This window comes from Varroa destructor, unplaced genomic scaffold (genome assembly GCF_002443255.2).
Source record: "Varroa destructor unplaced genomic scaffold, Vdes_3.0 BEIS01000007.1, whole genome shotgun sequence".
Lineage (NCBI taxonomy): Eukaryota > Metazoa > Arthropoda > Arachnida > Mesostigmata > Varroidae > Varroa > Varroa destructor.
In genome coordinates, this window is record NW_019211460.1 from 791,758 (window position 1) to 811,210 (window position 19,453).

The window sequence follows — 19,453 nt, forward strand, 5'->3', positions numbered from 1 at the left end:
CTGCGTAAAATTAAACTTCAAACATTGCTGCACAGGCGATCTTCTATAGCAATAAGATAATCGGAACTCGCAAAAACTGGTAAATTGAGATTTACCTGAGTGGGTATGGATCAACTAATCGTATGGATCGGTTTTTTATGGTAACGTTTGCCTGTCGTTTAGCGACTAAGCCTTACGTTACTCGGTTGGTCGAGATAAAATATTGTCGGGGCTTGCAATACAAGGCAGAAACGCCTTCTTATTAAAAACGGTCGAGTCAATAAAAGTCCCCATGATAGGGGAATATAATAATTTTTGAAACAAGTTTGTAGAAAAACATTTTTTTTTTCTTAAGGTTTAGCAAATATTGTCAGTGGGATAGAATTTACTTGTTTGTATACGTGTTCTTACCCATGTGACAACAGCGTTCTAACTTTTTTAGGATCTCCGAACTAAGCAGCTACTCAGGACATGCCACAGGGCAAATAAAAAGGAGCCTACGAGAACAGAACGAAGCACAGCACTCCATGAGTTCAGTGCTTCGTTCTAGAGGGTACAGTCCAAATTCCTGTCAACTGTCCATCATTTGCATTCCATAAAAGTGATGTTATTCGTTCCTTTTACGGATCCTTCATTGTTGTCGTTCGTTGCGTTTACGGATCGTCACTATCTAGAAATGCAAAGATGGTTCTTGGAAAAAAAACTATTGTGGGAGTTTCTAAGAGCGGTCCGAGCACAAAATGAATTTTTACATTAATTTGACCCTTCTCCATTAGCAAATTATGCATTTGGGCGAATTAAGAGCTATATTTATTTTAAGGATATTAAAATAGGCCATAGTTTCGTGCGATCTGATTGGATTCAACCCAGCGTTTTCAACAGAATTATTATTTTAAACTGAACCTATCTATTATTCTATGGTATTTTCGAAAACAGGTATCAAGGACAATGTTAAAGCATTTGGAAGTGAAACTTCCCATTTCAACCGCAATTTCGAGTTCTTCCGATCAGGTGATCTGGTAATATTGGGTTTGTTGTGTTTGTTTATATTGTTAGTGTACCGCCCAACTTTTGCTGTCCACTTGTCCCGCTTTCGATGAAAGCCGAAATAAAAAAAGCGGAATGTTACTGGCGTCTTTGGCTCTTATTCCCATCGCTGGCGTAAGCATCGTGTCAACAACAACAACAGCGTCGTTTAAAGAAACAGAGAAGTACAATGATATAATAATGATGGAAGATGAAAGCATACGAACGGGTCATCTACCTTTGCACCGATCCGACACAGCAAAAGGGGAAAAAACTCCAAAATCGTCCCAAATTTCGCTCCCTCACTGGGCCCATGGCCTACCATAACTATGAGGCTGCCCAACCTATTTACCAATCATATGCTGAGAACTTTGGGATCGTCTAAACGTATCTCTTAGAGACTTTGATAGATCTTCAGCTTTACGAGACATCGCTTGAATGACGTCTTCGTGTGAATACGACTATCGTACGGTGTTTAATATTATTCTTACTAGTAAACTTAGTAAACGAAGGCGTACGGGCCGAGGAAATTAGCGCTTTTTGCGGCGGCGATAGAAAGCGACGGCTGCATACAATTGTATACTTTGTTAGCTCCTCCTACGGGCGCACAAATACATGTTAGTTTTTAGACTCTGCCTTATACTTGTGTTCGCTTGCAAATTGCTCGCGCTTCATACAAATAGGCATTAAGAGATAGAAACGAATGTAAATTTTACCAAAAAGAATCAACTTTATAAAGATGCGCTGTAAAACAGATTAGCTATATATGTAACATTTCGATTTGCGTTAGTCTGACCCTCAACTCTCTACGGCGCAGTATAAACCCAGAGAAAAAAGCAACATGAATGTTTCATCCACAGAACCTTTTTAGACTGGGAAACTGGTGTCCCAGTTTTTAGGTATAATTTCAGGTGAATAGTATCAGATCGGTTCCAAGAAGAACGGCCATGGTGTCAGTTGGCCAGAGACCACAATGTAATAGATCATAAAACTACTATGGAACATTTCGATTTGATTTTAAGCAGCAGGTTCAAGTATAGATGGGGGAACATCTTGTAGATATCTTCTAATTTATTCGATTACCGTGTTAAAAGACAACGATAGCATTGAACTAACGAAGGTACGGTGTTAGATTAGTGTAATAATACCAGATCGCAGGTATTTTAGTTTCGCTGGTTTGAAGCTAAAAGGTCAGTGTACTTTAGCTTCTGTACTGAAGTTCACAGTTCCAATTATAAACTTCCCTGGTAACAAATAGCATACAATTACTAACCAGTAAGAGTATTTCGATAAACAGCCGTCTCTTTCTCGTGATTCCCGACGGTACAGGTTGGACAATACCGACATTCAAATTATTCGGTAACAGCAGCAGCAGCAGCACTCTATATAATCATGCAGTTGAATTGCATTCTGGCAAAATATAAAGCTTATGATAGTCTACGTTAGCTATGAAGAATAGGTGAGAGAATCAATTTAACTAAGATAAGAATCCTTTATACGATAACTTTACGGGTGCTAATTAATTATTACTGTTATAGGCCAATGAGAATGTTCATTGATTTTATGAAAGATACGTTAATAAAAAAAAATCGATAACTTGGATGGCACAGAGTTACTGACAATAAGTAAATCGATATGCAAAACAGATGTTCATTTTTGCTGAAATGATACCGAGCTCAGTTGGAGACCTTAGCTCACCTGAGATAAATGCAAGACATCGAAAGTTCTTGTTCCTAGCTCGTTAGGTGACAGACATGCGTGAGAGGAACTAAATTGTGACCGTTTTGTCACTCAGGGCCATTTGGTGAACGATACCCGAGGTCCAGACGACGCTCGGATACTCTGATTGCGTGACGATAATAGAAGTTGATATTCGGTAGATTATCGGTAAAACATCTTCAACATATTTATCCAGTACATGATCACTTCTTGGTGACTTTTAGCCTAAAAAACGTCTGGAAATCAAGTCCGTAAGCAGTATTCATAATACCGAGCTGATTGTTACTGAGTGATTTCTATTTTTAAGCAAAAGTTCTGAAAAAAAGTTAAGAAGGCCACATTTTAAGCTATATTTGGGCCCAGCAAATATTTCTACCGCATATCTTTGACAATGCGCCTATTCACCTTCAACTGCGAAGTTAAAATTCCAGGACTATATTTTACATACTTAGCAGGAATTTATCTTAATTTTTCACGGCGATCAGTTCCTTTACTGAGCTCAAATTGCGAGGAATTTCTAAAACGTGCTTACGTCGTTCAAGCGTCTTCTTTCTATGACAAGCTTTTGTATCGCTGTCTTTCATCAAATACCTAAAAAAAATTATTGTGAACTATTTTGGATGTTTTGGTCAGGAGAAGGGATTATTTACCGGTTTTTTCCACTTTTGTGCAAGTTAGATATTCAGTCTCTTTTGGTTTTCTCAAAGAAGCTTGTGTGAAGATCTGCATATACAGTACATCAGCACACTCCACTTCTGGAAATCAAATTAATTATTATCAGATTGATAATTTTCATGAATTTTATGACAATCACACTTAAAAGTGATACCCATTAGTCTCAGGGTCAAAGCATCAGGGTCTTCAAGAGAGGTTTGAAATTTTAAAGCGCTTACACATCATAAAGCTTGTGCGAAGCAGAGTTGTTTTAAAAAAATTCTTGCCCAATACATCATGTTCGCGGGATGCTCCCACAGACGTCCCACGGATCAATTTTCGTATTTATCTTTACTTTCATGCAGTAATACGTGATGCAGTAATAGCTTTTGTGTATATATATATATATATATACACGCAAGCTACCAGGAAGAATACCTGAGCTAAACGGAATTATGTTTTGTCTGCCTTAACAATCGTTCTCAGGAGTGACCATGGTTGGAAAATGTCCGACTATTGCTAGTCCCATCTAACAGATTGGCCAATCGATAATAAGCAATGAAACCGTATAAAAACGTTGAAATATCGCAGTACCGAAACAAGCAGCCCAATCGTACGCGGTCTAATCGTTGGTGCATGCACTTAGACCCATGCACGTGCGGCTGGGAAAAGTATCTGGCTTCAAATAGGTCGCAACGCGCTCTCGCGCCATCCCGACAACCAGCGCTAGTGCATCCATCCAGAAAACTGCCAAAGCCTACTACGTGATCTGCTCATATCCGCTCTACTGTGGGCCATAGTAAAAAACAGTGTAACAATGATTCGTAGCTTACAACCTCCGAATCGCGTTGACATATAACGCGATAGACTTTGCCCGCCTCTCATTACACAATTCTGTATAACGAAACTAGAAATGATTCTGTCGATCGGTGTTTCTCAGTTGATAGACTAAGTATAATGTATCGGTCTGTGATCGGCTCATGTGCAGCAATGGCCTGATCACTGGCTGATGACTGTTATCCGGCGGCAATTGGTCAAGTCAACGACCGACACTTTAATAAAGTCTGTTTCCCATTCAGAAGACGACGGCAGAGGTCCAGCGGCGATCGTCTGTCTGGTCTATTTAGTTGTCGAATGCTCCCTGGAGCGAGTTCTTCGTGGTAGTGTAGAGCGAAAGGACAGACAAGTAGCTTGACGCTGTCTAGCGTCGTAACACGGGAACTGCGGGCTGACGGAGAGGAAACCGTGCGAGATGTCGAAAAAAAAAGGTTCGCATAACAACAACAGCGGCAGCGCCATGGTGAAGGTCAACAGCAAACGCCAACGAATAAGCGTCAGGCTCCACTCAGCTACCGCTTCGTGGAGAAAGAGTTAAGCCGGTGGCCAAACATAGTTGACGCGCTGCTTTCGCATGCAGCTGGTAGAATCGCGTAGCACATCGCATTGAAGCTTAATAAAAGTAATAATTATTGCTGTTTCAAATATTTAACAAATGCCTTAGCATTATGAAAAGCTGTGAGACGATAGTAAGTAACAGGTAATACAAATGGGAAACTGTGTAGTTTGCAATAAGCTGAAAGAAATAGCTGAAGAACTATTTCGAAAATTCGATTTTTCCTTGCGTTCCATTAAAAATGTCCGCTTTGAGAGAACAAAGCTTTCATCATATTAAACAAAACAGAAATATGCAAACGGCGGTTTTTTTTTGGCAACCTATTGTCATTGATCCGATTTAGAGCATTTAGTAGTAACTTAATGACAGATGCTACGGCGAGTCTCAGAAACAAGAAGCTCCCAAGGGGCAAATAAGTGAATTCGATGCCTTGCGTTGGATAGATAAATTCGACTGTGCGTGATGATTTCGAAACGCAACGATTTTAATCACAAAATTCAGCCCAATACATCCAGTTGTCGAATATGAAAACTTGAGCCGTCTTGAGAATCAAGGCGTTCCATATTCAGTATTATTCAAGTTCAACTTGAGAAATTTGAAAATTTACTCCTATACCTTTGTGTGCGATTGTAGCTTATCTTGTCGGTGAACGACTTGATTGTCCATTAGGATATATATAATACGAAGGACGCGATTTAGATGACTTGAAATATGGAATCCATACACTTACTAAACGTTAAAAGCATATATGATTGCTCGCTAATTGTGCTGATTATTACGAGAGACACTAGCGTCGTGACTTCTGCTAATTACTTTCGAAGAATCAGCGTAGAGTAGAAATCAAATAAATGTTGTACCGAAAAGAGCACGATTTATCTTCAGAATATATTATTAATTCCTATATATGGCTATCATGTAAATGTTCTCTACATAGCCTAAATACAATGCAAAGATTAAGTATTTAAAGTAAAACTTATCAAATGATAGAACTCTGAGCTATTGAGGAAACGCCTTCGTGATCGCAAATCATCAGACGCAATTATGACGCCGAAAGTCAAGTTACACTCATGAGAAAAATCCAGTGGATACACTATCAGTGTAGACATTGGGGCTCCATTGATTTTACTTCAAGTCTTCGTTTATAACGCCTGAGCAGCAGATTGTTATAGCAGGGCGAATACTCCCACATGCATAACAATGTAACCCACTCTCACTCTGAGCTCGCGGGCCTCTGGGCAGGCCTGACAAAATATCAGCTCTTTCGAGGAGTATATGTACATTACACATAAACGAGAAAGCCTCTAGGATAACGAGTCTATGTTATTACACCAAGCGCCCTTGAAGCTAATCAAGTTGGTATATCAATATCAATCAAGTGGATAATACTTCTAGCATTATGTGACCCAAATCATATACTGAAGTCGTGACTACGAACTATATGGTAAAACGTTTACTTTGGCATAAGTCAAAGGAGGTTGGACGTAACTGCTGTATCAAACGAAGCGGGCCTTAAACCTCTTAGGTATACTACTTGTTCAGCGGACTGTTGGCGTACAAAGGTCGCAGAAAGATAACCCCACTTGAGCTGGAACTTACTCGCCTTTCAGATGTAAGAAGTGCTATCCTGCTATTGCTAGAAGGTAAAGACCTCGGTGTATAAATAAGTGTGTGTCAGGACGACAGCCTGCGAAGTATGTTACGAATAAGACGAAATGACTGTGTAGTAGTAGTTTTTCACGGTACACCTAATCGACAAACTGGATCTTATTTGAATAGAGGTAATTTTCTAAATGTGCAGCTTTTACGAATTGCGGTTTTTGAGCAAACTTCATACTTTTCCTGGTAGCAATATCAGAGAGGCTATTTTATACTAGAGACAGGTGAAACATAATAATAACAACAACACCTTTGAATACGATTGTGTTAGAATTATTAAGAAGAACCGAGCGCGGTCAGGATGATGCAGCGATACCGGAATAAGCTGATCCACCCCAGGCGGGCGACTATCTGCGGTAGTTGCACGTGATGATTCAGTGAGGTCAAGCAAAACCTGCCGACGTCAACACATATCGCAAATGCCGGAAGCGAGCAGAACTGGTCACTTGTTACGCTGACGCTGATGCTATTTCTTAGAACGGATAGTTCAGACTTGCCTGATACACATAGGTAGCATTGCTTCACTTACTTCACTGGTGACATAATACTAGCAGTAATAACAGTAACTACAAGTACGTAGGGTAGCTATTGAATGACAAAGAAAGTTACGAAGCTTCAATTTTCAAATCGACTTTACAAGGCAGGAATTGTTTTGAGTCGCGAATTTCGGCAAACTCATTCGTAGCTGATTTGTAAACACTGTGCTGCACAAATAAATGGGCGCCAATAAATGGACCTCGTTTTTTAATCATACCTCATTTCGCTTATATCGAGTATTTGCTAGACAATAATTGGCCAGTATGGCGTGTTAATGTATTCTTCCTTATTTGTCGATTACAGCCTATCAGTAAAATAAGCCTTTCCAATCTGGCTGTTTTGAGTCAGCATTTTATACGCGAAGCTTCAAAGGCTAATTTATCGTGCACCTTATTTCTGCGATTTACCCATATGACATATATGTGCACGCTGCTTTTCGAAATCAACCATTAAAATGCGCCCGTTGTTACGCAGACCAGCAAAAAAGATGTGACATAAAAAATAATGGCTAACACTGAATTCTGTTATATTAAACATCCAGAAGAGGGAGTCACGCATCAATTACGACATGTTATATTAAGTCGGCGGCACTACAGGCTGTACGGCGTATTTCGAATTTCTGCAACGCTCCATGCCGGAACGAAAGTATCGTTTATCAACAGTTCCCTACACCAACAGCCACAGCAGCTAGTCCGAATGGGAACAATGCGGACTCGGGAGGGGCTTCGTCGCATAAAAGCTCACTGAAGGGTCTGACAGGGAACGGTAATGTTAGAAAAGTGCAGTTCTACCATTGATCTTGCTTGTAATATACGTGCGAGTACGAAGACAAGAAAGTTCTGTACGGCTCTATCAAGCGTATTAAAGCCACTTTCTGTGGCTAAACTCAAGGCAGTACACGGACCTAACCTTAATCTGTAGTTTCCAAACGACCGAAAGAAAAGCCTGTAACAACTGATTGGGCTGTGTCTTCAAAACGTACAGTTGTACTGACCTAGAAGAAGATCCATGAGAAGCTAGCATTTTCGTTTGCCTAATAAAAACATTGGGCTTCGGAGACGATCGCTTGATGTAAAAACAATGAGCGACACCGAAATGTTTAAAGATTCTATGAACAGATCTTGAATGTGTAGAATCGAAGGACTAACAGCAATTTCCATTGTGGCCCAACACACAGTAAACATATGATAATTCACGTTAGATAATAAATATACACACCTAAAAGAAGTAAAGACGATTCTATGTATATATCCCTCGACAAAAACTCTTCGTGGGACTTTAACGGTATTTCTATAGAGACCCATTTGTACTTTATCTAATGAACTATAGCCATCTGATGTGACATTGCAAATAATTCCTGCATGAGACTTGTATTCTATATTAGAAATATAGAAAAAAAAAAAACTTATTTATTTATCCGTCCGTAAGGGTCCGTCAGAGGAAATCAAGCGAGGAGTATACTACCTTGAGTTGATTGTATTGTTGCACAAATAACGGCCTCGTTCAGTCAACGTTCTTCATTTAGCTGAGTCAGCTTTTATTTGAAAAATTAAAAAATTTAGTAATCTATACCAACAGATGTTATATTCACGTTATAGTGAAATCAGATTTTCCGCCATTTCATGTACGTAGTTATTTCCTTTTATTGTGCAATCTTCTGACGAATCGAAGGATCAATTGAGAAGCTTGTCTTCGTATATATAGCATAAGTAACATTGTGTACGTAATAAGCAAGAACATTTAGATACTATGTTCTCCAAATGTACAAATATCTCCAGCTTTAAGTAAGTCTTGAAAAAAAAAAATTATTTTTCATTATCGTACCGGACATACTTGTTTACTATGAAGCGGCGAATTGGAGACACTTTCTAAGACAGAAAAAAAAAGCGTTTTATACTCCAACATGGAAACTAATCTTCCCTTAATCCCAGCCAGTGCAAAGAAATATGCATAAACGATAAATGCTTTTTCGTAAATAAATTAATACAGCTTTCGTAGTAATGGGATGATGCACGTCTCGCTAGATTCTCCGATGCGTGACATTATTGATCTTCTGTCTTGAATTTTCTTCAAACATAGCATCTCTCTACAGTCGTGTGATCTTAAGGCTAGAAACAGGTACACTGGCTTGAGGGGGGTCTGTTCCTCACTATGGTGGTAAAGACAAATTGGTTCAAGCCTTGTGACACGGTATATACAACTTTTATTGTTAACTAATATAAACGTTTCCATAAATAAATATAAACGTAAGATTTATGACAATCCTAATAATTCGTCTATTGTCTGTAGCCAGAAAATTGCAATTCTGTTAGGGATCACGCTTGGTCTTGCACCTAAACCAACTCAAATGGTTACAGTACCCTCAGATGGGCTAGTTTGACCTGACACTGCAGCAAACGGCAAACCTTTGCTTAACTAAATTCTGTTAAACGTCTACGATTCAGCTCTCTTAATGTCGAGTAAAAATATAAAGCAGGTTGAAAAGCACGGTTCTAGCTTGAAGCAAAAACCTGTGCTCACGATGTAAACGATGGACAAATTAGATACTTTCAATTCATACCTATAAGATACTTACTGCGTCCTTAGTGTCCATGGAGAGGCTTGGTATAAGCCCTAGAAGGACCTTGTTGCAGCTCAAGTGTTGATTACGTACCGTGTTGCGCTTTTATTAGCACAGATCAACCTCTTAACGGTTTCGGGTAGTCTTCTTATTTTAAAACACCTATATAAATTTGAATCGCTTGGAGTTGAAATAGTTAGAGTTGCGTCGAGAACATGGGCACTTATTTTGATATCAGATTGGGTCAAATTTTTGAACTGTTCCAAATGTCTGAGTGAGCAGTTCAGGATGCACAATACAAACTACTAGTCGAATTCGATAGGTAGAGCTTGATGAGGATCGGTCTTACGACGTCGAGTATTCGTCCAAAAATCGACCGATTTACACTTAACGTATTGTTTGTTCACGACCAATTGCTACATTCAAGTGGTAGGTGGATACCTGCTGCCTCTCTGTGTTTTTATTTGTAGCGAGCAAGCCAACTCATCCGTTGTCCACTAAAGTCCACGTATCGTGTTTTCGTTTTGCCCGCAGGTGGCAACAGCTATACAAACAACAAGTGCCAGATTTTACCAGAGAGCTCTGGAATCTAGCTTATCCAAGCTCGTCAAGCGCGAAACACTCCGATGAGCTCCTAGCGGCCATGGATGGGGACGCACGCTACAAAGCGTGCATCACGTCGAACATTCGCCTTCTCCGTCGGCTTACCTTTGTTCACGGAGCACGTAACTCCTGTCAACAGGTGTGAGTGCGCTGCTAGCTTATACCCGCTGGTGTATGGTCAATAAATTGACACTCCTTGAGAGTTTTGACAACACTTCCGTTTCTCTTGAAAGAACGTATTTAGATCGAGTTAAACCGGTCTTAAAAGCGAAATGCGTTGCTTTCTGATCTTGTTAATCAGACGCTGTACAATTGTGAGTTATGAAACGAACCCTAGGGGCTACAGACTTTTTAGCATAAAAATTGAGCGTTGATCGGAGGTTAGCTCCACACAACCTATTGACTGAGTAAATGCGATACTTTTTGTAGTTACAATCGTCATTCAACGCACTAATCGAGCTGATGTTGGTCACTTTAACGTCAACCGGAGGACGTTTTTGAAGCTTGTCCAGTTTGAACACAAATTAACGCTGGTTAGGGTTTATCTGGTATACGATGTTGCACTGTACTACTAATACGTAAAACAAATAAAGTATGACACAATGGAGGTACAGGTAGACACACACAACTCGATTCCTAGCCAGAACTCTGGTGTTAAGTTTTCGTACCGTAGAAACGTGTGGATGGAAATACGTCCAAAGCGTGCTATGAACGCAGCGTCACCTGAAGCAGATCTTTTGTGAAAAGTTTATCGAACCTGCCTAACGGCCCAACATTAACAATACTCATATATTTTACACAATGGGTTCTGGTTTAATAACAAAAATATAGTAAACATCTAGTCCATTCACGACGGCGCCACAAGAGTGTATGCCGGTGCGATGGAGGCACGCGTGCCGTCTCAGAGACAAGAACCGGAGCAGCATTGGAGAAAGGGCAAATGGATGAGGGTGCTCCCATAGGGAGAGGGCGGATTTCTGAGCCCGTACGCAAGGTACTAGGATTGAGCCTTGATTGTTGTTAATAATCTTTATATTAAACGTATTATTCGAAGAAAATCAAGGGTTTTGATTCCAATACTGCTTATATATATATATATATACCTTCAATGCCATATATTCAATAACACAATTTTTTTTACTATATAATTATTACGCTACACAACGAATATCATGTTTAATATAACTTAGATAATCACATCTGATATAGCATTTGCGTATCTTTAGTGATTCATTAGCATGTAGCGCTGCTGGGCAGACTTGGACGAAGTAGTTTTAATGTGCTTTCTTGATGTTCTTGAATTGTATTGCAATACGTAATATAGGCTCCTATCTTAATTGTAACCCTGAATCAGATTGCTTCCTCAGAGCGATCGTGAAATTATCCATTTGATTTTGATGACAACATCTTAAGCAATAATTACAGTAACATCGTTTTCGAATATTAAATAGATTAAAATATGTTGAGAAATAGAATGAATGACAAATCAGTGCGTCCGGAAGTAAAGTAGACTCTCACGATTTCCGGAAACTGATGGAATGGCATCGAATAATGGAATACGTAAAAAAAAACGTGCTGCGATATATTGGCTTAAAAAGAGCTGTCAATCGGCCCATTGAAATTCAACGGGACCTGTAATGCTGCCTTCTTGATTTTTTAAATTTAGTAGTAGTCTTAATGGCAATATTTATGGAGTAAATAAGAAAAACCATTTAAATAGCCAAAAATCACGGATATGTGGGGAAAAATGACGAACACTTCTATGTGAAGGATATAGAATAATATAATGTAAAGAATAGCAAAATAAACATTCCATCCTTGCTTGTCGATGTATGCAAACAACGAGCATACATAAGTCCTTACCGTTAACCTTGCACCAAAAATGAACCACCATAACTGAGCAAAGCAGGTGATCGCAACTTGATGAATTTTCGCACTTATAATATCGGAATATTTCTTCTGTCTTAAACTTTGAGGCCTCCGTAGGAGACCTCGTTCACAGCTGTTATCTAATAATATAATGTTACATACGGGTTTATCTAGAAAACTGACCAGTTTTCGAACTAACATGATAAACTTCTAGTGAAAAAAACAAAATAACTTCGCCGAACTTTTTATGAAAAAATGCGTAACACATTCAAATTCACCAAAGGCTACCCCGGTAACCGCTTTAATGTTCCCTTAATAGACGTATTATGATCAATCCACAAGATAAAACAAATCGATACTCAGTATTTATGAGGAAGTGGAGATCTTGCCCACAATCAAAACGACATTTTTTTTTTACCAGAGTTGGGGAATCATCGATGAACCGGAAGCCGTGTCAATGACGACATGCAAACAGTTTGCGCCATAAAAGGTTATGTTGAAAATGCATTTTTAACTGGAAACGTTCAAAACGGCAGAGGTTATCTATTAATTGCATTAGTAGTAACCATAATTTTCCGAATTAGTTACAATTCACTACTCTTACTTTATCATTTAATACATAGGAACGCAATCTGCCCAACCCACACATTCCTAAATCGGTACTAGACCTTTGCCGAAAACCTTGCTCCAGACAAACATCGGTCATCGACCAGCGTATTCATCCATAATTGTTAAGCTGCGCGGAGTAACTTAGCAGGTCGAAAAGGTTGTCCAACTCTTAAACCATCCATGAGGTTTTTCATGAATCTAATCTATATCTAGAAGTATTCGCCATAACACTTTCAAACAATATATCTCATAACAGCAAATATTTCTGATATCCATTGCGAGTATGGGCATTAGCTTGTGTTAGAATCTATGATCACTGCAACTATTGCGCCGTCTGAGGTCATTAGGTCAAGCCAGCTGTTCTGTCATTTTGGAACTCCCAGTTGTCCTTTTTTCGAATGACCGCACCTATAACGAACAATTAATTCGCTGAAGGCTTTTTTGTCCGCTGTAACTTTTTATCGAGTTTTGATGAATTCCATCAGCGGCCTCACCTTTAAAAAATAGAATTACTGAGAACTGATTTTCAGAATTAAACAGTATCTTTGTTTGTAAACTCAGCCTTTTTTTGATGATACTCAGGTGCTTGTGTCGTTGTAGACTTAATATAAATACTATATTTAGCAATGTTTTCTGCTAAAAATAAGATGCTTAAAAGCTATTTAAGATCTACGCTCCTTTAAACAGTTCCAAACAAGGTCTTATTTATATATATACTTATGTCTTATAGAAGGGGTTAGCTCATTCTCGAGATCGTAGTTTGCCATTTGTAGCTTTTTTTCTTACATAGAGAAGCAGAATTGTTAGAATAATAAATTGTAGCTTCTGGCTTCATAGTTTCTCTAGCCATTTATATATGATTCAAGTCCTGCGCATTCTCTTTCTCGTATTTTCCGCGTCCTGTGAATATTGTTGGAAAATTAGTAGCGTTCTTCCTCTAGCAGTAAGAGACATCTCCAACGATCTGATATCTCAGCTGATGCTTTCTCATAGGAACAGCCTTTGTTAAGAAAAGCTTTTGCGTAACGGGCCAAATTTTGAGACGCGCCTCAAATGAAACTGGCTAACGGCATCGGGCTTACCGCAGCTCTAGCCATTGCCAGAATCAATAACGTAGTTACAGAAAACAGATAAACGAATAAGCCCTTGTCTGTGTTTGATATATACGGTAATTCGTTTGTTTACGCGCCGCTCTACACTTGTTTTCAGTTTGCTAATTCGAAGTCAGACAGCGACGCTCTGATATCTCGATCGCTCGATAATGCGGACACCTCGATGCATACTACCCCGTTGGATCAGTTGCACCGAAGCATCTTCAATCAATCAGGAGCCATTTTTGTAACTCTCGGTAGAGGTTAAAAAGCTCTATGCATCACATTTTATTATCATATTATAAATTCTATAAAATTCAGAGTTTGCTTATCTAGTTACTGGCGTCACGAAAATCGCATATGTATAGAAGAGCACTTGACCACGCTTTAGACTGGTTAAGGTAACTAATAGTCTTATCGAATAGGATTATATGATACAACAGACGCCATTTCTGAATATTTAATAGAGAATCCTCAATAGATATAAGCTTTGCTGATAATTGCCTCACGTTGCTTAGTCTCTCTGTGGTGAACAGAAGCGAATGCTCTATATGCACATTTGCTAGTTTTAACAATTTTATATATATATATATATATATATATGATGTTTAACTATAACCTATATGGCTGATAATGCATTTCAGTTGACGGAACGAAGATTGAGGAACATCGATCCTAATCAAAATGAAGTTAGACAGTAGCGAAGCTAATTCACGCCATCTATGTACCGTTCTTCCAAGCTAAAAGCTTAAGTGAGCAGAGGCTGTACCAGACGACGTTTGACTGCACGTCATCACGACTCTGCACGCAACAATCGCTCTACATGTTTCAAAGATGTCATTCTGCAAAAGAAAATTTAGCCAACAAAAAAATTAGTTTGATTGACTTCACCGGAATAGATTCAAAATGGTTCACGGTTGTTTTGTCTCATCAATGTATAAAGCTATAAATGGATGTCTGATGATCTATTTGTTGATATGACAACAATGGCCATCGAGAGTTCAAGGAACGTGCCAGAAAGCCAGCCGTGGACGACAACCTATTGCAGCCACTAAAAAATAAACTTTACTGCGACATTCTTCCCGAAGGGTTTCACGACGATAGCAGAAACGAAAAATTTTACACAAGAAAATCGATGAGCCGATGTTAGTAAAACTTTAGTAGTTGGACGAGACCTAAAAGCAGGGATGGCTTTCTTTATTCATAGAAATTCATAGAAATAGTATTTATGTGTTGCTGGAAAAGAAAACAGCAACCCGATTTTTGTTTAACCACAGGTCTAGTTGTCTAAGCCACCGGGTTAACTTGATCTAGATCTGTTAACTCTTAGTGCTTGGCTTAGACAATAGGTTTTAGCGATACATCTGATAAACCTATAAACGATGATCATAGGGAGATCACGTCTGCAATTTGTAATTAATAACAAGACAAATTCACAGATCGAAAACGTCAAAAGCTATATAAGTAAATTACCTTGCGTGCACAATCATCCAGTGTGAGAGGAATATCTTCTAATTAAAGTCTCTGGTTTTAGTTGGATATAGAAGTGCCTACTTTTCAATCCTTTGGTCACACAATTGACAATGGTGCATTCTTTAATAGGCCCCCATGATTCGTTACGGGTTAAAGATCCTTATAACTCTAAAGTGAAGAAAAAACCGTAGGATATCGTGCGTCAAATGATCTGCAAAAAAGTTTCCAGCTAATATTATGAACGGATTATCATCATAGAAGAAGCATTTCCTAAAATGATACTGATTCCGCCGTATAAAGTATCAGTTTCTGTCATAAATCGGGACAACTTCGCTTCGGAAATAAATCGACGGAAAGAAAATAGTACGGGAAGTGCTCGAAACTAAGACCTAAAGTATTTGCTATATTGTGTTTATCAAAATCATATGTACGGTCTAGTGGTCAATAAGCAACCGGCCGAATAGTTAGATTAGGTAGAAGCCAAATTCATCGTATATGAAGATCCTATAAACGTAAAACATCCCTAACGATTTGGCGATGCAATTGTGGTTTCTCGACCTGATTACAGAGTGCCTTCATGAACGTGGATTTCGTGCTTTCAATCATGCCCAGGAATCTCTTGTACGAACTCAAGAACAAGAATCGACTGGATATAACCTCATAGAACAGTTTAGTCATTCCTCATGCACTCAAGCTGTTTTTACGTTCATATGGGTTGAAGTGAGTGATCATTTTGTCACTGGTACTGGGATGTGGGCTCTGCACGGGGAAAGAGGTTGTACTTCGATCAGTCGTCTGAGCAAGATTTGCCCCAATGAGAGGCAGAACTTGAAATGTCAGATAGTAGATCGTCTATTGCTACCATGTCTTTACTCATGCCAGAGCATTATCTATGGTTTCGTAAAAGAAGGGCTTGTCGCCCTACCACAGGAGGTATTGAAAAAAATCCTACGCTATCTGCCGGCGTCATCACTGTGTTCTGTGGCTGCCGTACATTGTGTACTTTACTCGGCGTCGAATGACAGTACTCTTTGGAAAAGCCTTTATAGCAGAGACTTTCCAATAAACTCTCTTAGTTATTCTTTGCGCGAAGTTAGCAACGGTCTACGTGCCAATTGGAGGGAGCGATATAAAACAGCGTATTTAGCTAGACAACGAGAACATTTTAAAAGAGATCGCATATTGCAAGTAGTCTCAGTCTCTGATCTGTCACAGTTAAAACGTTCTTCACTTATTTAATCATTAGTTGTCAGAGATGCCATTAGTCGGTTTGTTTTCTGGTATCGACTGAAATAAAAAAACTGATCAATACACTGGCTTTATTAATTATTACTAATTAATGTATTTTAGTTATGTAAAAATTAATTTGTATGTTTAGTAATAAGTATTGAGCAACAACAATGTCGAGAGTGAGAGAGGGACATATATATAGGGAGAGATCACGCGCAAAACTGCGCGCGCAACATATAGCGCATCATGCCCAACTAGTTCTACAACAATGTGCTGTAACAGGTAGCATTTTAAGAAAGAAGACACGATATATATACGTTTAAGCAGGCGCATCGTTGACGGCCCGAGCAGGCGCTTAATTCAGTAATAACTGTGTCTGGTACAGACATACCCTTCTGGAGCGGTAGACTCGAGACAACGGCTGACTCGATATAGTTTAATGAGAGAAATTCTGAGAAAACTTCGCAGTTCTTTATAGTTTTCATACTACTGGAGAAAACTAGTTCAGTGAGCTCACTGCGACATTCGTTTTGATAGACAATTTAATTTTGATAGACTTAGCATTTTTTTACCGGTCCCATATTATTGTAGCACCTCCAGGAACCGCTTTTAAATACAGAGTGAACGTGCTCATTTTTGTCTCTTTATCGATAACAGTCATCGCTAAAGCACCGCAGCGCAATGAGTCATTTTTTATATATTCAGTTGTTGCGAGTACCACACCCTGAGTTCAGGGTAAGATCAGGCTTGCATTCTGTTCAAAATATCTGATACATTATTTTGGTTACGGGTCCTTCTGGCGGGTCTGTTTTTGTGTGAACTTCATTTGTTCATTTTTAGACTTTGACACCTCTTAACGGTTAACTTTGTGGCGCTGACGGGGATGGGCCTGGGGGGGTTGCTGTTTAAAATACTGCCAATACCGAATACTGCCAATACCAAATACTGCATGATAGGCGTGACTAAATAAATAAACATTGTATACTATTGTTTTTACTGCTTAACTTTGAATAATTCGCTAGATATGTACTGACAAAACTCCGCACGCACAGCAATGTCAAAAATCGTTTGCGAATTGTGGGAATTATTTAAAAACGAAATATTCTGAATGTACGCCCCGAAGCATTTTTATGATAGTAGTTACGAACGAGTGCATAAGCTTAGTGAATTAGAAAATATTTTCGTGTGGACTGCGGGCTACTTGAATAGTCTACTGAGACAGGTTGTTCATAAAATGTAAATGTTCATTACTTTATTAAGCTTTACTACCATGATAACGACAAACAACTTTCAAGGCCCTGCTAATCTATGAACTATACTTTGGGAACAGACCCAGGACACTCGAGCTCTGTTTTTCGTCCAAACGGTTGCTGGACGCTTTGTGTAACGGCTTCTTTGCCTAAGGTGCCGTCCGTTGCAACTCTGAAATTTGTTAAACCAATGTTACTGTGGCTTAAATGTCTAATCGGTGTATCTTCTCATATTTATTTAGAATTTCATTCGCCAAGCATGATTTGGCGCGTATGCGAACCAATACTTAGTAACGGTTTTAAAAAAATGTACAATAAAATCTGTATCGTTCGATTCATTCATGAACGCTTTTTTTATTCGGGTTAGAACCAAAAACAGGGGGCAAGCGAAACCACAACAGGTTTGCAACAGTTACGTGGGGATCCATTTTTTCGGGTCACACTTTATTTACTATTGAACGGTGAACGCACGACCACACGGGGTATTCTGCAGGCTATTTTATGCTCCAAAATGACCATAACTAACTCAGTGTGGAACATTGATACTATAACAAATCCTTTCGTTGAAGACGGTAGACTTTCCCACGGTGCTGAGAAAGCCACAAACATCTGCTACTTTTGAATAGAATCTTAACTGCCTAAGAAGCAACAAACAACAGTTGGTACTTCCCTTTCTCAATTTAGCTGTTTTCATCTGCCCGTAGGAGAGTGGCGTCTGCTCGCTTCAAGGTCATTTCATTTTAAGTTCTCGGTGAGTAACACGCTGGCTGGATTCGGGCCGTCCACACTTTATAGTCGCTCATTAGATTATGCACTACGCTTTAACACGAGTTAAGCTGGCGTTATACTGCTTAAGTCATTCTAGTGATGAATTACCTTACGATATAGCAATTTAAGATCACCGTGATGACTAATTACGCATCTGCTAAACGTCGTGAGACAAACATAATATTACCCTTCACAGTACTTTTACTTACAAACAGAACATTTTTCCACGGTGTAATGATTTGCTAGCTGTCTCTACGCTTTCATCAGGTACATTTATCCTTTGTTCACCGCTCCGTACGTAGAATTACAACGCAGCGTGTGCGCATACAGAAACATGGCATTGATTCACTGGCTTATCAGCGGCCACTGATATAAGTTTCAACAATGAAACTTTCAAACTCGCTATTGTCCTCATTAAGTTTTTTTTTAACATCAACGACCACGCTCAAAAGGTGAGTTAGTGCGATACACTGTTTCTGCATGCAAAGCTGACTACGGTTATTGATCGATACAAAAAAATGTATATGATGAAATATGTTATGACGCAACAATTTATGATTTTTGTGATTACTCACGCATCTGAACTACCTTACACAGTGTGTAGACCATAACACGAAAGTTGGCGTCTTCTAACGCATGGAAAATGATTACGTTTTCAGAACGCACGGGGCCGCCAATGGTATTACTTTGCGAACTAGTTTACGGATGAGCCAACGAGTCGGCTGTAAGCAACAGTAACTTGAAGTAATTCATAAATTTAATTTCGCAGCTTACTTTTATCACTGTAATTCTGACAAAACCGTAAATCTGCTTTAGTGGTGTTTTAAAGCAGTCAAATGTGTAAAATATCTATCGCAGTTCATGTATATGCGATATAAATGTTGATTATGTTAAAGCAATTTGTAGACTATTCATTAACCGTGTACTAGTACAAAGGTTTTAAAACTGAGGCTTCCGTACCTCCCCATTAGGACCGCTGGTTCTAAGAGTACAGTGGTAACTATAAAGCATAGATAATGTTTATTTTCAAATTTGT

General features: G+C 39.0%; 2 protein-coding genes across 9 annotated transcripts in view; one reads left to right on the forward strand and one right to left on the reverse strand.

The window, feature by feature from the left end:
* Positions 1-11,002, reverse strand: part of LOC111254064 (band 3 anion transport protein-like) — a 59,784-nt gene extending 48,782 nt beyond the window's left edge. For 3 of the 5 annotated variants that reach the window (XM_086975619.1, XM_086975620.1, XM_086975617.1), the window contains exon 1: positions 9,540-11,002. In XM_086975619.1, coding sequence (XP_086831745.1) covers positions 9,540-9,557 — 18 coding nt within the window. In that variant the 5' untranslated portion in view covers positions 9,558-11,002. The remainder of the gene's footprint in view (positions 1-9,539) is intronic. The other 2 variants (XM_022814537.2, XM_086975618.1) reach the window with 1 other exon arrangement.
* A 2,771-nt stretch (positions 11,003-13,773) lies between these two features.
* On the forward strand, positions 13,774-19,316 carry LOC111253867 (uncharacterized). 4 transcript variants are annotated; one of them, XR_015317645.1, is made up of 6 exons: positions 13,774-13,953; positions 14,341-14,841; positions 15,738-15,889; positions 18,354-18,400; positions 18,685-18,869; positions 19,077-19,316. XR_015317645.1 is itself a non-coding variant. In XM_086975678.1 (5 exons), exons 1-4 carry the CDS (start codon positions 15,445-15,447, stop codon positions 18,785-18,787), a joined length of 390 nt encoding a protein of 129 aa, XP_086831804.1. In that variant the 5' UTR covers positions 15,185-15,444; the 3' UTR covers positions 18,788-18,869; positions 19,077-19,316. The 4 variants fall into 4 exon arrangements, 1 of the variants encoding a protein (XP_086831804.1); XM_086975678.1 differs by lacking the exons at positions 13,774-13,953; positions 14,341-14,841 and adding an exon at positions 15,185-15,532; XR_002674851.2 differs by lacking the exons at positions 13,774-13,953; positions 14,341-14,841 and adding an exon at positions 15,523-15,563.
* Positions 19,317-19,453: the final 137 nt, after the last annotated feature.

Excerpts from the sequence above, each read along its gene's own strand:
- LOC111253867 (XM_086975678.1), top strand. The coding sequence starts at position 15,445 with ATGATACTGATTCCGCCGTATAAAGTATCAGTTTCTGTCATAAATCGG. Across the intron at positions 15,890-18,353 it reads TTACGTTCATATGGGTTGAA|GAGAGTGGCGTCTGCTCGCT; the intron begins GTGAGTGATCAT and ends ATCTGCCCGTAG. Across the intron at positions 18,401-18,684 it reads CATTTCATTTTAAGTTCTCG|GTACATTTATCCTTTGTTCA; the intron begins GTGAGTAACACG and ends CGCTTTCATCAG.